The sequence below is a fragment of the Monodelphis domestica genome, chromosome 1 (assembly GCF_027887165.1).
Source record: "Monodelphis domestica isolate mMonDom1 chromosome 1, mMonDom1.pri, whole genome shotgun sequence".
NCBI classification, from domain to species: Eukaryota; Metazoa; Chordata; class Mammalia; order Didelphimorphia; family Didelphidae; genus Monodelphis; species Monodelphis domestica.
In genome coordinates this window covers 755,954,734-755,972,243 of record NC_077227.1, presented here as the reverse complement: position 1 = coordinate 755,972,243, position 17,510 = coordinate 755,954,734, and the positions used below count along the sequence as shown (strand labels likewise).

At 42.1% G+C, this 17,510-nt stretch overlaps 1 protein-coding gene across 7 annotated transcripts in view; it reads left to right on the top strand.

Moving 5' to 3' along the window:
* The first annotated feature begins 10,705 nt into the window (after positions 1-10,705).
* NT5C1B (5'-nucleotidase, cytosolic IB) overlaps positions 10,706-17,510 on the top strand; it is a 38,785-nt gene continuing 31,980 nt past the window's right edge. For 2 of the 7 annotated variants that reach the window (XM_007506099.3, XM_016427179.2), the window contains exon 1: positions 12,560-12,715. In XM_007506099.3, the coding sequence (XP_007506161.2) occupies positions 12,683-12,715 (33 nt within the window). In that variant the 5' untranslated portion in view covers positions 12,560-12,682. Of the gene's footprint in view, positions 11,191-12,559; positions 12,716-13,412; positions 13,565-17,510 lie in introns of those variants that run through there. The other 5 variants (XM_056814837.1, XM_007506097.3, XM_056814830.1 and 2 more) reach the window with 4 other exon arrangements.

Here is a 17,510-nt window from a genome sequence, read left to right as displayed (position 1 = left end):
TTAGAAAAATCAAGATAATAGATATCTGGAGAAAATAAATAGGGATAAAAAGGAATATACCTTCTTTTCAGTAGCACATGGCACATATACAAAGATTGACCATGTACTAGGGCATAAAAACATTGCAAACAAATGTAGGAAAGCAGAAATAATACATGTAATTTTTTTCAGACCATAATGCAATAAAAATCATAATCAATAAGGAGTTATGGAAAGGCAGATTTAAAATTAATCAGAAGCTAAATAATCAGAAGCCAAATAAAAATTGGTGGATCAAAGAACAAATCAAAGAAACAATTATTGATTTCAGAGAATGAAAATAAGAAAACAATATAGAAAAAACAATGGGATGTAGTCAAAGTAGTGCTCAGGGGAAAATTTATATCCCTGAGTGCATATATTAACAAATCAGAGGGAGGGGGGGAAGTCAATGAAATGATAAAAACTAAATTGGAAATCTTAAAAATCAAAGGAGAAATTAATAAAATTGAAAGTAAAAGAACTATTGAACTAATCAATAAGACTAGGAGCTGGTACTTTGAAAAAACAAATAAAATACGGTACTGGTTAATCTAATTAAAAAAGAAAGAAAGTCAAATTAACAATCAAAGATGAAAAGGGTGACCTCACTTCTAATGAAGAGGAAAGTAAGATAATTATTAAAAAGTATTTTGCCCAATTATATGGCAATAATTATGACAATCTTAGTGAAATGAGTGGATATTTACAAAAATATGAATTACCTAGATTAACAAAAGGGAAAATAGAATACTTAAACAATCCCATCTCAGAAAAAGAAAGAGCAAACAATCAAGGAACACCCTAAGAAAAAATCCCCAGGGCCAGATGGATTCACAAGTGAATTCTATCAAACTTTTAAACAAGAACTAATCCCAATATTACACAAACTATTTGATTAAATAAGCAAAGAAGGAGTTTTACCAAATTTCTTTTGTGACACAAATATGGTACTGATTCCAAAGTCAAGAAGAACAAAAACAGAGAAAGAAAACTAGAGACCTTAATGAACATAGATGCAAAAATTTTAAAAAGAATACCAGCAAAAAGATGCCAGCAAGTGATTACAAGGACTATTCACTATGATCAGGTGGAATTTATGCCAGAAATGCAAGGATGGTTTAATATTAAGAAAACCATCCATATAACTGACTATATCAACAACTAAACCAACAGAAATCACATGATTATCTCAATAGATGGAGAAAAAGCCTTTGACAAAATACAACATTCACTCATACTGAAAACACTAGAAGTATAGGAATAGATGGGCCTTTCCTAAAAATAAAAGCAGTATAGATTTAAAACCATCAGCAAGCATGATATGCAATGGGGATAAGTTAGAAGCCTTCCCAATAAGATCAGGAGTGAATCAAAGATGTCCATTATTGCCACTATTGTTTAATATTGTACTAGAAATTCTTGCAGTAGCAATTAGAGAAGAAAAATAATTGAAGGGATTAAAATAGGCAATGAGGAGACTAAATTATCACTCTTTGCAGATGATATCATCTTAGACAATATAAAATATTTGGGAATCTATCTGCCAAGACATACACAGGAATTTATATGAACACAACTACAAAACACTTTCCACACAATTAAACCTAGATCTAAATAATTGGAGAAAGTTAATTGCTTGTGGGTAGGATCAGCTAATATAAAAAAATGACAATCCTACCCAAATTAATTTACTTATTCAGTGCCATACCTATCAAACTACCAAGATACAGTTTTATACAATTGGAAAAAATATAACATAGATCATTTGGAAGAATAAAAAGTCAAGAATATTGAAGGAACTAATAAAAAATGAAGGATGGGGGTCTAGAAGTACCATATCTTAAACTGTACTATAAAGCAGTGAAAATCAAAACAATGTGGTACTGGCAAAGAGACAGAAGGGAAGATCAGTGGAATAGACTTGGGGTAAATGACCTCAGCAAGATGGTCTATGATAAACTCAAAGATCCCCGCTTTTGGTACAAAAACCCACTATTTGACAAAAACTGCTTTGAAAATTTGAAAACAGTAGGGGGGGTAGATTTAGAGCAATATCTCACACCCTATACCAAGATAAATTCAGTATGGGTAAATGACTTAAATATAAAGAAGGAAATTATAAATAAATTAGGTGAACATAGAATTGCATACCTGTCAGATCTATGGGAAAGAAAAGAAATTAAGACCAAGCAAGAGATAGAGAATATTACAAAATGTAAAATAAATAATTTTGATTACAATAAACTCATTTTTTGTACAAACAAAACCAATGCAACCAAAATTAGAAGGGAAGCAACAAATTGGGAAGAAACCTTTGTAATAAAAACTTCTGACGAAGATCTAATTACTCAGATTTATGAGGAGCTAAATCAATTGCTCAAAAAACCAAGCCATTCTCCAATTAACAAATAGGCAAGGTACATGAATAGGAAATTTTCAGATAAAGAAATCAAAACTATCAATAAGAACATAAAAAAGTGTTCAAAATCTCTTATAACTAGAGAAATGCAAATGAAAACAACTCTGAGGTATCACCTGACACCTAGCAGATTGGTTAATATGACAGCAAAGGAAAGTGATAAATGTTGGAGGGGTTGTGGCAAAATTGGGACATTAATGCATTGCTGGTGGAGTTGTAGATTGATCCAACCATTCTGGAAAGCAATTTGGAATTATGCCCAAAGGACTTAAAAGATTACCTGCCCTTTGATCCAGCCATACTACTGCTGGGTTTGTACCCCAAAGAGACAATAGGGTAAAATACCTGCACAAAAATATTTATAGCCACTCTTTGTAGTGAGGAAAAAACTGGAAAATGAGGGGGTGTCTATCGATTGGGGAATAACTGGACAAATTGTGGTATCTGATGGTGATGGAATACTATTGTGCTGTAAGGAATGATGAACTGGAGGGATTCCATGTGAACTGGAAAGACCTCCAGGAATGGATGCAGAGCAAAAGGAGCAGAACCAGGAGAATGTTGTACACAGAGACTGATACATTGTAGCACAATCGAATGTAATGGACTTTTCTACTAGCAACAATGCAATGACCCAGGACAATCCTGAAGGACTTATGAGAAAGAATGTATCCACATCTAGAGAAAGAATTGTGGGAGCAGAAACACAGAAGAAAAACATGTGGTTGATCACCTGGTTCGAAGGGGATATGACTAGGGTTTTGGTTTTAAAAGATCACTCTATTGCACATATTAATAATATGGAAATAGGTTTTGAACAATGATAAATGTAAAACCCAGTGGAATTACTTATTGGCTCCAGGAGGGTTGAGGGAGGAGGGAAGGGAAAGAACATGAATCATGTATCCATGGAAAAATATTATAAATAAATTAAAAAGTGCTAAAAATAGATAGAAAGAGACAATTTAAGAATTATAGGGCTACCTGAAAAACATGATTAAAAAAAAGAAAACTGCCCTGATATTCTTGAACAAAAAGTTATGATAGAAATTAAAAGAATCCACAGACCACCTCCTTCAATAATGTGACTGTGAAAATATGGTTTCAAGACTGTGAATTGCCAAAACTGTAAAAATAATTTTAGTGACTTGATTTTATATCAAAAATAAGTGGTTGCCATGGGAAAAATTCCCAAATATGAAATATCCAAGTCAGCTGGGTTTTATGGAGATTTTAATGAATACAAATGAAGGAATTAAGGGAAGGGAGAGAGACAGAGTAAGAGGAAATAGTAGGAAAAGGCCTAGGCCTTTCTCTTTAAGAGAGAAAACTAAGTCAGTCTTTTATCCACTCACCACAAGATTTTGTCCCAAGCAAAACTCCAACTAAGTTCAGAGTCCCAGCTACTCCAACTAGTCTGAGATTCAACTCCCTACCTAAGTAGAGAGAGCCAGCTCCTTTTAAAGAAAAATTTCTCTTATGTCAGCTCCCCTAAATTTTCACATCTACCAATCACAGTAGATGCTTTCCACAGGACTGACCATTTTTAATTCATATCTTCTTTTGTTAATCACTTTCCCTGAGTAGACTAAAACTTCACACCTCTTTGCTAAGCTTGTCCTTTGTAAGTTGCTTGACCTTTTAGTGATTAATTTGACCTTCATAGGTACTTAGCACCCTTTTGTATTAGATCTAAAAATAGACCTAGCTTAAATTAAGGTTTTGGCCTCACTATAAGTATGAGTTAAGTACCTTCATTGTTCAATCAGGAGTTTTACAACTTTATCTTCCCCTAAAAGTATGCCTAAGTATGGGTGGAGTAATGTTAAAATTCCCAATACATTCCTGATCAAGTACCTCCATTGTTTAAATGGGGAATAGCCTTAACCAAATGTTCTAAGGTGGAGTCTGAGAAGTTTTAAGATTCACAATAAATTCCCAAATGATAACTCTAAGGAATAACATAGCCAAATTCCAAGAGTTCCCAGGACAAGAAGAAAATACTTCAAACAGCCAGAAAGAAACAAAGAAGCCACAGCCAGGATTGTACAGGATTTAGCAGCTTCTACATTAAAGGATCATAAGGTTTGGAATATGATATTCCAGAAGGCAAAGGAACTAGATTTACAGCCAAGAATCACCAACCATCAAAACTAACTATATTCTTTCAGGGGGGAAATGGCCATTTAACAACATAGAAGATTACAAACCATTCCCAATGAAAAGACTAAACCTAAACAGAAAAACTGATGTTTAAATACAAGATTCAAGAGAAGCCTAAGTAGGTAAATAAGAAAGAGAAAATTTGTGAGATTCAATAGGGTCAAATTGTTTAAATTCCTTTGTGGAAAGAGATCTCTAATTCTTAAAAATTTTAACATCATGATAGTGCTTAAAAGAAGTCCACATAGATAGATTATATGGGGATAACTAAAATGCCATACAATATATTGTTTATAAGAAACACATTTGAGGCAGGTAGACACACACAAAGGTAAGGGAATAGAGCAGAATCTATAGAACTTCAACTGAGATCTAAAAAAAAAAACAGTAGTACAATTATATCTGATTAAAAGATAAGGAAGGAAATTATATTTTGAAGAAATGTACTATAGACTATGAAGTAATATCAATATTTAACATATATGTACCAAATGGCATAGCCTCTAAATTTTTAAAGAACAAAATAAATGAGCTTAAGGAGGAAAGAGTAAAACTATATTAGTGGGGTACCCCAACCTTCCCCTCTCTGAACTAGAAAAATCTAACCAAAAAACAAACAAGAAAGAAAGAAAAGTAGTGAATGAAATTATAGAAAATTAGATTTAATCGATCTCTAGAGAAAACTGAATGGAGGCAAGGAAGGTATATACCTTCTTTTCAGCAGCACATTTTAGACACACAAAAATTGACCATATACTAGGGCATAAAAACTTTACAACCAAATAAATATAGAAAAGCAGGAAAAATGCATTTTTTCAGATCATACTGCCATAAAGTTATAATAAATAAAGGTTTATAGAAAGACAAATTAAAAATTAATTGAAAACTAAATAATCTCATTTTAAAAAGGGGGTGGATTAAAGAATACATTAAAGAAACAGTCAATGACAATGAGGATACAATATGTCACAAACTGATGGGATATAGCCCAAACAGTACTGAGAGGAAAATTTTAATCTCTGAATGTTTACATCAATAAAATAAAGAAAAATCAAATTGATAAATTGAGTGTAAAATTAAAAAAGAAAAAATAGAAAAAGAACACATTTTAAATTTCCAATTAAAGTCTAAACTGGAAATCCTAAAAAATCAAAGGAGAAATTAAAAAAATTAAAAGTGAGAGAACTATTGAACTAATAAAGGATTAGGAGTTGATTTTATGAGAAAAATAAATAAATGAAAGAGAGCATTGGTTAATTTGATTTAAAAAGAAGAAATCAAATTACCAGTATCAAAAATGAAAAGGGTGAATTCACCTCCAATGAAAAGGAAATTAAAGCAAATATTTTGTCTTATTATCTGACAATAAATCTGATAATCCAGGTAAAATGAATGAATATTTATAAAAATATAAATTGCTCAGATTAGCAAAAGAGGAAGTAGAATACTTAAATAATCACATCTCAGAAAAAAAAATCACCAAACCATCAATTAATTCTCTAAGAAAAAACCACCAAGGTTAGATTCACAAGTGAATTCTATGAAGCATTTAAAGAACAATTAATCCCAATACAATATAAACTATTTGGCAACATAGGCAAAGAAGGAATCTTACCAAATTCTTTTTATTATTCAAATATAGTGCTGATATCTAAGCCAGGAAGACCAAAAACAGAAATAAAATTACAGAATGATTTCCTTAATGAATATCGATGCAAAAAATCTTAAAATAAAATACAATCAAAGAGACTACAGCAATATATCACAAGGATCATTCACTACGACCAAGTGGGATTTATACCAGGAATGCAAGTCTGATTTAATATTAGGAAAAACCATTAGCATAATTGATCATATTAATAACTAAACTATCAGAAATTTCCTGATTATCTGAATAGATGCAGAAAAAGTCTTTGACAAAAATATAACACCCATTCCTATTAAAAACACTAGAAAGCATTGGAATAATTGAACCTTTCCTTAAAATAATAAATAGTATCTATTTAAAACCATTAGCAAATATAATCTGCAGAGTGATAAGTTGGAAGCCTTCCCAGTAAGATCAGGGGTCAAGCAAGGACATCCATTATCATCATTATTATTTAATATTGTACTAGAAATTTATCAATAAAAATAAATTGAAGAAATTTAAGTAGGCAAAGAGAAAGCTAAATTATCACTGTTTCTGAATGATCTGATGGCATACTTAGAGAATTCTACAGAATTAACAACTTCCCCCCCCCAAAAAAAACCTAGTCAAAATAATAACTTTAGCAAAGTTGCAGGATGTGACATAAACCCACACAAATCATTAGCATTCCTATACATTTACAACAAGTTTCAGCAGCAGGAGATAGAGAAATTCCATTTATAATAACTCTAGATAATATAAACTACTTCAGAATCTATTTGTCAAGACAAATCCAGGAATTATATGAACACAGTTACAAAACACTTTTCACACAAATAAAGTTAGATCTAAACAATTAGAAAAAATATTAATTGCTTTTGGATAGACATCTCTAATAATAATAAAAATTACAATTCCACATGAATTAATTTACTTATTCAGAGACATACCAATTAAACTACCAAACTTGATTATGTAGAATTAGAAAAAATGATAAAATTCATTTGAAAGAACAAAAGATCATGAATATCAAGGGAATTAATAAAAAATTGTGCAAAGGATAGCAGCCCAGCAGTATCAGATCTCAAACTGTACTATAAAGCAATAATCATCAAAACAATCTGGTATTGGCTAAGGGAAATAGAACGGAATAGATTAGGGATAAACGACATTAGCAATCTTGTGTTTGATAAACTCAAATATCCCAGCTTTGGGAATAAGAATTCAGTATTTGAATAAAATTAAAAAAAATTAAAAAAAAGAATTCAGTATTTGAGAAAAAACTGTTGGAAAAACTGGAAAACAGTATGGCAAAAGTTAGGTATAACCCATATTTACACTATACTAAGAGAAGATCAAAATGGCTATATGAACATAGAATACTTTACCTGTCAGATCTATTAAGAAGGGAAGAATTTAGGACCAAACAAAAGATAAAGAACATTACAAGATGTAAACTGAATAATTTTGATCATATTAAATTTAAAAACTTTTGTACAAACAAAACCAAAGTCTCCATGATTAGAAGGGAAACAACAAACTAGGGAAAAGATTTTATGACAAATTTCTCTGATAAAGATCTCATTTCCCAAATATATAGAAAAGTAAGTCAAATGTACAAGAATACAAGTCTTTCCCCAATTGACAAAGGGACAAAGGATATGAATAAATAATTTTCAGAAGAAGAAATCAAATCTATCAATAATCATATGAAAGAATGTTCTAAATCCCTTTTGATTAGAGAAATGCAAATTAAAACAAGTATGCGATACCACTTCACACCTATCAGATTGGCCAATATGTCAGTAAAGGAGAGTGATAAATGTTGGAAATGGCAAAATTGGAATCCTAATGCACTGCTCTCCTAGTCTGCACTCTGATGCTTACACAGGAAGGACCTCTGATGCTTTCAGATTGCAATAGATACTGATCCTCAGGACCCCCGTTCCCATGGGGAAATGATCAGGACCATTATTTCCATCACACTTAGGGATAAGTGTATAGAAGAAGCCAGTGCCATTTCCCATAGTCTGGGTCTAGATATAGGGAGAATAGGATGAGGAGAGAGGATCCTTGAGCATTTTAAGGGTTCTAGGGTTTCATATTCATTCCCTCTCCTAGATTCTTAGATAATATTTGGCCCCTTGAAGAACCCAATGGCTTTTTCTCCCAAATGTTTCTGAGTGATTTTAAACTAGTTCAAAAGGGAAAAAAGACATGGCAGGGGGAGGGAAAAGATCACAAAGTGGTGATGAGCTCTGACTGAACACAGCCTTCAGGGAACATAGGTTGTTCCCTGTCAAATGGAATGTCAGTAAGCAAGCAATGGAGATATCCCATTGTGAAGACTGGATTTGGCTCCCCCCAGATTGTAACAATGGAGGTACTTGGCTCTTCCTTGATTGTGAAGATTAAAATTGTAATCCCTGGTCTATTTTTAGATTTTAATCCCCAAAGTGTAAACACAGTACTTAAAGTTGAGAATGATGATCTATCCATTTTGCATTTTAACCACAAAAAGGTGTGAACACCCATTTAATACATTGAATGGGAGGTCTGTGATCATGTGAAAGAGTGAACAGTCCTGGAGTGGAGCATTGGCTGTGATTGGTAGATGTAAAAATTTAGGGGAAGTGACACAAGAGAAAAAGGTCTTTAAAAGTGGAAACAGACTTGAAGAGAGTCACATGGAGTGAAGAGAGACTTGGAGTGAAGAGGGATACTGGGAGTTTGAAAGAGACACACTTGGAGTGGAGCCTGCTGGAGTTGAGGCTGATAAAAGAATCTGCTGATTGAACTGACAACATTGTGAGTGTAAAGGCTGACTTCCTTCCTTGCCTCCGGGAAAGGTTCATCACCTTGACACTCCTTTCCCCTGGCTGGGGCCTTAGAATTTCTACCTGGGTCAGAGGAAGCTGGAGCTCTCTCTCTCTCTCTCTGTCTCTCTCCCCCCTTTTCTCTCTTCTTTAATATCTTCCCTCTATTGTAAAAATAAACTACCATAATAAATTCCATTTTACTTTAGTAATTCATTTTGGGGATTTAGAAATGAAACCCCTGGTGAACAATGAAATATTCAGTACAACCAAAAAATTAACACCATCTATGACTCACATGATGACAAGCTCTGTGATCACTGTTGGATTTATAGTGATATTTCTCACAGATCGAGTTGAGTTCTCAAGAACTTTAAGACTTATCCAGCGAAATGCAAGTCGTGCCTCTGACGTGATGGAGGATACAACAAGGCTTTAAACTGTTTTTATATCTTAAAATTTGTGACAATTTCAATAAACAGAAACTTTACTATGGAAAAAAAAGAAAAAAGAAAAGAATGACCTGAAACTCTCCCTGTCTTGTTTCCTAAATGCCCTGAGAATCTTTCTAATGAAGTGTATGTCCATTTATTTTGGTATATCTGCTTTATATTTCATCAGAGATGAAAAATGACAGTGATAATTCCATTTTCAAAACTGACTTGGACCTGTCCAATGGAGGGTCATAAAAAAATTAGCCCTGGGCTTCTTCTGAGAGCCTGATGTCACGGAGACAAAAATGAAAAAGACATGAGTCTTTTATGGGGTGGGTGCAATGAGGGAGACAGTCAAGGTTCTTGCTTTTTCTTTCCTCCCTTTTCACAGATCAACACTCGGATTTACCATAAAGTTTGAAAAGGGTCTCAAATGTTCTTTGGCTCCCTCCTCAGTGCCTAAGAGAGTGTTATGTACATAAATGAACGCAGAATTCTGTTGGGTGATCAATGAATAATAGACAGTAGACCGTGAAGACTGCTCTTTACTTCATGGTTAGATCCTTCCCTCCAATGGACTTTAGTGTCCTCTTTTGTACAACAAAGTGTTTAGACCAGATGCTGTCCCAGTTTGTGGTTATCTCCAAATCCCAGAGAACCAATCCAGTCCCAAACTCCACGTGCCGCAAACTCTAACGAGCACCACTCATAGGGATGGAGCTGCCTATTCCCAACTCCTCCTGGCAACCATCTGTGCCCCTACCATAGGAATGGCTAGAATGTGGCTTTGTCCCTGGTGGCTTACCTCTCTGATTTCTCCTGCCCCCTCCACCAGTCGGGTTCAGCACATGACCAACGAACACAGAAAGAAGTCAGAGGTAAATAGTTGTCAAGGTGAGTTAAATTTCCTCTATCTTAACAATATGGGCATTTTATCCCAAACCCAAGATCTGAAATCCGGTGACCTGACTCTACTGGACTCACCCATTTCTTTAGGGCTTTAAAGTTGCCAAAGCCACTTGGAGACTCTAATGCCTTGTTGGTATCTCTAGTTTATAGCAGAAGAAATTGGTTCATGAAGAAGTTCAGTGACTTTTCTGGGATCGTGTCAGAGGTTGGATTTGAACCCAGGCTACTCCTCAGTTTCTCCCCTAGCACTCCATCCACTGTGACACCACAGTGCCTCATAAAAAGTTGGTTGAAAAGGTCCTGACCACATATCCAGAAAGGAAACCTGGAGTGAGCCGCTGTTCGGGCCAGAAGTGATGGGGGTGAGGGAATACAGTCTATTCCTATTTCAAGGGTTTTGTCCCAAGGAAGAAGGATGAAGCTTGTTCTACTTCCCTTCGGATTGCAAAAGTGGGAGCCTTAGGTGGAAATCAGCCCAGACTACTGGAGAAGGTTCACCCCCAGGAAAGCTGTCCCCGATGGCTATGGCTGCCGCCAGGGACAATGATCAGCCCATCGCTTTAGAACCCGAGCTGCTCTGGTAGGACGTCACAGAGCTTCTGGTTCAGGGACAAATTGGCTTTGGCAGCCTTTACGATTCTCTCCGATCATAGAATCCCGGGATTCCAGCTGGGGCTTGGTCCAACTCCAGACTAGTTATCATACTGCGTTGTATGCCATGCACAGTGGCTTCCGAGACAAAAAGGACAGAACGCCTGACCTCCAGGAGTTTACTTTCTACAATGGGGACCTTAACAGGTAAATCAATCTAGGAGATAATCATAAAAAGACACCGTGGGGGATGGGGCATCTAGGTGGCTCAGTAGATTGAGAGCCAGACCCAGAGATGGGAGGTTCTGGATTCGAATGTGACCTCAGATACTGTGTGACCCTGGGCAAGTCACTTAGCCCCCATTGCCTAGCCCTTACCACTCTTCTGCCTTGGAATCAATTCTCAGTACTTATTCTAAGAAGGGAGGTAAGGGTTAAAGAATACACAGTGGGATTGAGAGTTGATTAAAATTGAGAAGGGCTTCTTGAAAGAACTTTTCTCTTGTGTTATTCCACTCCTCAAAGACATTCTGTGGCTCCCCATGAAATGGATATTTTTTCACTTTGACATTCAAAGTCCTTTATAAACTGGCTTTGAGTTACTTTTCCAGACTATGACAGCTCAGAAGTGGAAGGGATCCCAGAGCTTCTTCTAGTTCATATATACTTGATTAAGAATATTCTCAACAAAGTCAACAAGTTGTCTAGCCTCTGCTTGGATACTCTAGGCAATGGGGAACCCACTATTTCCCCTCTGACCTAATTTTCCTGGTCTCTCCCTTCTATTCTTAATCTCTTGGTCTTGTCCATAGATCTTTGGGCCTCAGAATAGAACTTATTCCGTGCTTGGAAAGGCTTCCACTTCATCTCCACCTTTTCTCCCTTCTACAAAGAATGACCCAAAGTCCAGCTCCTCCAAGAAGCCCTCCCTGCCCACCTCAGGTGAAAGGGTTCTCTTCTTCCTTGGATCTCTCTGGTCTCTGCCTAGGCCACTCCTTTGCACTGGACTCCTTCCCTCTTATCCTGTAGCTGTGGGTACGCTTCCTTGTGCTCTGTAACCTTCTAGAGGCCATAGCTCTCACCTATCCTTAGGATCAAGCACCTCAGGGCTTCCCACCTCACAGGTATTTGTTTTAAACCCTGACCTTCCATCTTAGAATCAATACTGTGTATTGGCTCCAAGGCAGAAGCATGGTAAGGGCTAGGCAATGGGGTTAAGTGACTTGCCCAGGGTCACACAGCTGGGAAGTGTCTGAGGTCAGATTTGAACCCAGGACCCCCCATCTCTAGGCCTGGCTCTCCATCCACTGAGCCACCCAGCTGCCCCCTCACAGGTATTTTTTAAGTCCAAAGTGAATTGAATCATTTCTACATAATGGAAGTGACCAGGGAACGCCAGGATCTGCCGGATGGAGGGAACTGAGCATCCTTTTGCGTTAGTCCTTCAGACGTGGCAGATCCTGGGTTTTCCCGGGTCATCCTGATTCCACTTATTGACAAATTTAAATTTGATGAAAAATCGTCTCTTAAAACAGAGCAGTGGATGCACGTAGTCATCCCAGCTGGTCTGTTGCCATGGAGTCCAGCATGATGTCACAAATTTAGCATTCCAAATACCAGCGAGGCAGGGAAGAAACATACAATGGGTGTGGGAAAGGGCCAACATCTATTTAAATGAATCATCTTCACCCTTTAGGAAATGAATCAAGAGAGTACCACAAAGAAAAAAACCGTGAGTATGAGGGAGGCGGTCGGGAACCGAAAGGCTTCCAGCCTGGGCGCGAGCTGCGGCCTTTCCTGGGCGATGCCTTCGCCTTGGCTCCCCGTGGAGGGAAGGCGTCGCGAGGGCAGGCTGTGGACAAAGGCGAGGAGAGGTTGCATGCCCCTGGTAGGCCTCCCTTCCTTGGCAGGCTGACTTTGATGGCTTCTCTGCAGAGGAAGGATTCTCAGGCAGCACCCAGGCGCTTAGTGGGGGCTCCTCTGTCCTTGTGCCAAGGGGCCCAGGGTGCCACTTAAGGAAGTCTCCTGGACGCGGGTGGGCTCCTTTGCTCAAGAGCTTTCCCAAAGAGCCTTGGAGAGGCCCCACAAGAGGAGGGCCCCACGCAGAGCACAACACAGGCCCTCCCTTCCAAGCCCCAGGCAGGCTGCAGGCCTCTCCTGACCAATCCAGAAGAGTCAAGCAGTCAGGCAGCCCTCCCCACCTTCCTGTATTCCTGCCTCCCTCCGGAAGGCCAGAGGCTCACAGGTTCCTCTCTGAGTTACTTGCTCCTCCTGGCTCTCTCAGGCATTAATCCAGAAGCGGCTCTCCAGCAGAACCCGTAAAAAAGGTCCAGGAGGGAGCCTTGGCTCGGTCGTCCAGTAGCTAATATCCGTTTAAATGCGGGTTTCTCCCCGTTCTGTTTTGCGCCTTCTGTGATTATTGAATCATAGAATCCTAGAATGTTAGGGTCCGAGGGCTCATTTGTAACGTCCGTCTGCCGAGGAAAAAGCAAAAGGGAAACAGAGGAAAGGCATCTCCAGAGTGTTCATAGGGCACCAGAGGCAGAGACACCCGAACAGGCTGATCTCTGGCAAGGCCAAGGTAGGGAGCAGGAAGCACCCCTATTTTTGTATCCTTACAGAGCCTGGCACCCTATAAATACTCGGAGAATTAAATTGTGAAGAAGGAGCAAGTCACAGCTTGAGTCAGTTATCCAGATCGCTCAACCCCTCTCTCCCTTCCCCCTCAATATTTGATGCTCATTTTAGTTCTTCAAGGAAGACGTTTGGGAGGCTCTGTCTGGCCAGACTTGACTTGAAGCCCAGTGGTCAGTGCTAGCCATGGTCTGGCGTACAGGATGGGAGCCCAGTGGTCACTGCTAGCCATAGTCTGGCATACAGGATGGGAGCCCAGTGGTCAGTGCTAGCCATGGTCTGGCGTACAGGATGGGAGCCCAGTGGTCAGTGCTAGCCATGGTCTGGCATACAGGATGGGAGCCCAGTGGTCAGTGCTAGCCATGGTCTGGCGTACAGGATGGGAGCCCAGTGGTCACTGCTAGCCATGGTCTGGCGTACAGGATGGGAGTCCAGTGGTCACTGCTAGCCATAGTCTGGCGTACAGGATGGGAGCCCAGTGGTCAGTGCTAGCCATGGTCTGGCGTACAGGATGGGAGCCCAGTGGTCACTGCTAGCCATGGTCTGGCGTACAGGATGGGAGTCCAGTGGTCACTGCTAGCCATAGTCTGGCGTACAGGATGGGAGCCCAGTGGTCACTGCTAGCCATGGTCTGGCGTACAGGATGGGAGCCCAGTGGTCAGTGCTAGCCATAGTCTGGCATACAGGATGGGAGCCCAGTGGTCAGTGCTAGCCATAGTCTGGCGTACAGGATGGGAGCCCAGTGGTCAGTGCTAGCCATAGTCTGGCGTACAGGATGGGAGCCCAGTGGTCAGTGCTAGCCATAGTCTGGCGTACAGGATGGGAGCCCAGTGGTCAGTGCTAGCCATAGTCTGGCATACAGGATGGGAGCCCAGTGGTCAGTGCTAGCCATAGTCTGGCGTACAGGATGGGAGCCCAGTGGTCAGTGCTAGCCATAGTCTGGCGTACAGGATGGGAGCCCAGTGGTCAGTGCTAGCCATAGTCTGGCGTACAGGATGGGAGCCCAGTGGTCAGTGCTAGCCATAGTCTGGCGTACAGGATGGGAGCCCAGTGGTCACTGCTAGCCATAGTCTGGCGTACAGGATGGGAGCCCAGTGGTCACTGCTAGCCATAGTCTGGCGTACAGGATGGGAGCCCAGTGGTCACTGCTAGCCATGGTCTGGCGTACAGGATGGGAGCCCAGTGGTCAGTGCTAGCCATGGTCTGGTGTACAGGATGGGAGTCCAGTGGTCACTGCTAGCCATAGTCTGGCGTACAGGATGGGAGCCCAGTGGTCAGTGCTAGTCCATAGTCTGGCGTACAGGATGGGAGCCCAGTGGTCAGTGCTAGCCCATAGTCTGACATACAGGATGGGAGCCCAGTGGTCACTGCTAGCCATGGTCTGGCGTACAGGATGGGAGTCCAGTGGTCAGTGCTAGCCATGGTCTAGCGTACAGGATGGGAGCCCAGTGGTCACTGCTAGCCATGGTCTGGCGTACAGGATGGGAGCCCAGTGGTCACTGCTAGCCATGGTCTGGCGTACAGGATGGGAGCCCAGTGGTCACTGCTAGCCATGGTCTGGCGTACAGGATGGGAGCCCAGTGGTCACTGATAGCCATAGTCTGGCGTACAGGATGGGAGCCCAGTGGTCAGTGCTAGCCATAGTCTGGCGTACAGGATGGGAGCCCAGTGGTCAGTGCTAGCCATAGTCTGGCGTACAGGATGGGAGTCCAGTGGTCACTGCTAGCCATAGTCTGGCGTACAGGATGGGAGCCCAGTGGTCACTGCTAGCCATGGTCTGACATACAGGATGGGAGCCCAGTGGTCACTGCTAGCCATAGTCTGGCATACAGGATGGGAGCCCAGTGGTCACTGCTAGCCATGGTCTGGCGTACAGGATGGGAGCCCAGTGGTCACTGCTAGCCCATAGTCTGACATACAGGATGGGAGCCCAGTGGTCACTGCTAGCCATGGTCTGACATACAGGATGGGAGTCCAGTGGTCACTGCTAGCCATGGTCTGGCGTACAGGATGGGAGCCCAGTGGTCACTGCTAGCCCATAGTCTGACATACAGGATGGGAGCCCAGTGGTCACTGCTAGCCATGGTCTGGCGTACAGGATGGGAGCCCAGTGGTCAGTGCTAGCCCATAGTCTGACATACAGGATGGGAGCCCAGTGGTCACTGCTAGCCATGGTCTGGCGTACAGGATGGGAGCCCAGTGGTCACTGCTAGCCATGGTCTGGCGTACAGGATGGGAGCCCAGTGGTCACTGCTAGCCATAGTCTGGCGTACAGGATGGGAGCCCAGTGGTCAGTGCTAGCCATAGTCTGGCGTACAGGATGGGAGCCCAGTGGTCAGTGCTAGCCATGGTCTGGCGTACAGGATGGGAGCCCAGTGGTCACTGCTAGCCATGGTCTGGCGTACAGGATGGGAGCCCAGTGGTCACTGCTAGCCATGGTCTGGCGTACAGGATTGGAGCCCAGTGGTCACTGCTAGCCCATAGTCTGACATACAGGATGGGAGCCCAGTGGTCACTGCTAGCCATGGTCTGGCGTACAGGATGGGAGCCCAGTGGTCAGTGCTAGCCCATAGTCTGACATACAGGATGGGAGCCCAGTGGTCAGTGCTAGCCATAGTCTGGCGTACAGGATGGGAGCCCAGTGGTCAGTGCTAGCCATGGTCTGGCGTACAGGATGGGAGCCCAGTGGTCACTGCTAGCCATGGTCTGGCGTACAGGATGGGAGCCCAGTGGTCAGTGCTAGCCATGGTCTGGCGTACAGGATGGGAGCCCAGTGGTCACTGCTAGCCATGGTCTGGCGTACAGGATGGGAGCCCAGTGGTCACTGCTAGCCATGGTCTGGCGTACAGGATGGGAGCCCAGTGGTCAGTGCTAGCCATAGTCTGGCGTACAGGATGGGAGCCCAGTGGTCACTGCTAGCCATGGTCTGGCGTACAGGATGGGAGCCCAGTGGTCACTGCTAGCCATGGTCTGGCGTACAGGATGGGAGCCCAGTGGTCACTGCTAGCCATGGTCTGGCGTACAGGATGGGAGCCCAGTGGTCACTGCTAGCCATGGTCTGGCGTACAGGATGGGAGCCTAGTGGTCACTGCTAGCCATGGTCTGGCGTACAGGATGGGAGCCCAGTGGTCACTGCTAGCCATGGTCTGGCGTACAGGATGGGAGCCCAGTGGTCACTGCTAGCCATAGTCTGGTGTACAGGATGGGAGCCCAGTGGTCAGTGCTAGCCATAGTCTGGCGTACAGGATGGGAGCCCAGTGGTCACTGCTAGCCATGGTCTGGCGTACAGGATGGGAGCCCAGTGGTCACTGCTAGCCATGGTCTGGCATACAGGATGGGAGCCCAGTGGTCACTGCTAGTCCATAGTCTGGCGTACAGGATGGGAGCCCAGTGGTCAGTGCTAGCCATGGTCTGGCGTACAGGATGGGAGCCCAGTGGTCACTGCTAGCCCATAGTCTGGCGTACAGGATGGGAGCCCAGTGGTCACTGCTAGCCATAGTCTGGCGTACGGGATGGGAGCCCAGTGGTCAGTGCTAGCCATGGTCTGGCGTACAGGATGGGAGCCCAGTGGTCAGTGCTAGCCATGGTCTGGTGCCTTTGGAAGTGTCAGTGGTGCTAACATGCAAACTGGAAACGAGAGCCACAAAAGCAGCCCTCAAGAACCCCTGCCAGTGTGTGCCGGCAGACAAGCACACAGTACCATTACCTGGTTTGGTTGGGATTTACTGATCGTGTTCAATATTTCCCAATCACATTTCTGATGGTGATCACGAATCGAAAGCCCCATCCACAAGGGCTCTCCTGCCTCCGTTGTACCTTCCCCAGCTGGGGCGAGGGAGGGGTGGCGATCCCCCAAGGACCCCCATTCACAAAGGGCCAAGAAAGTCCTGTGT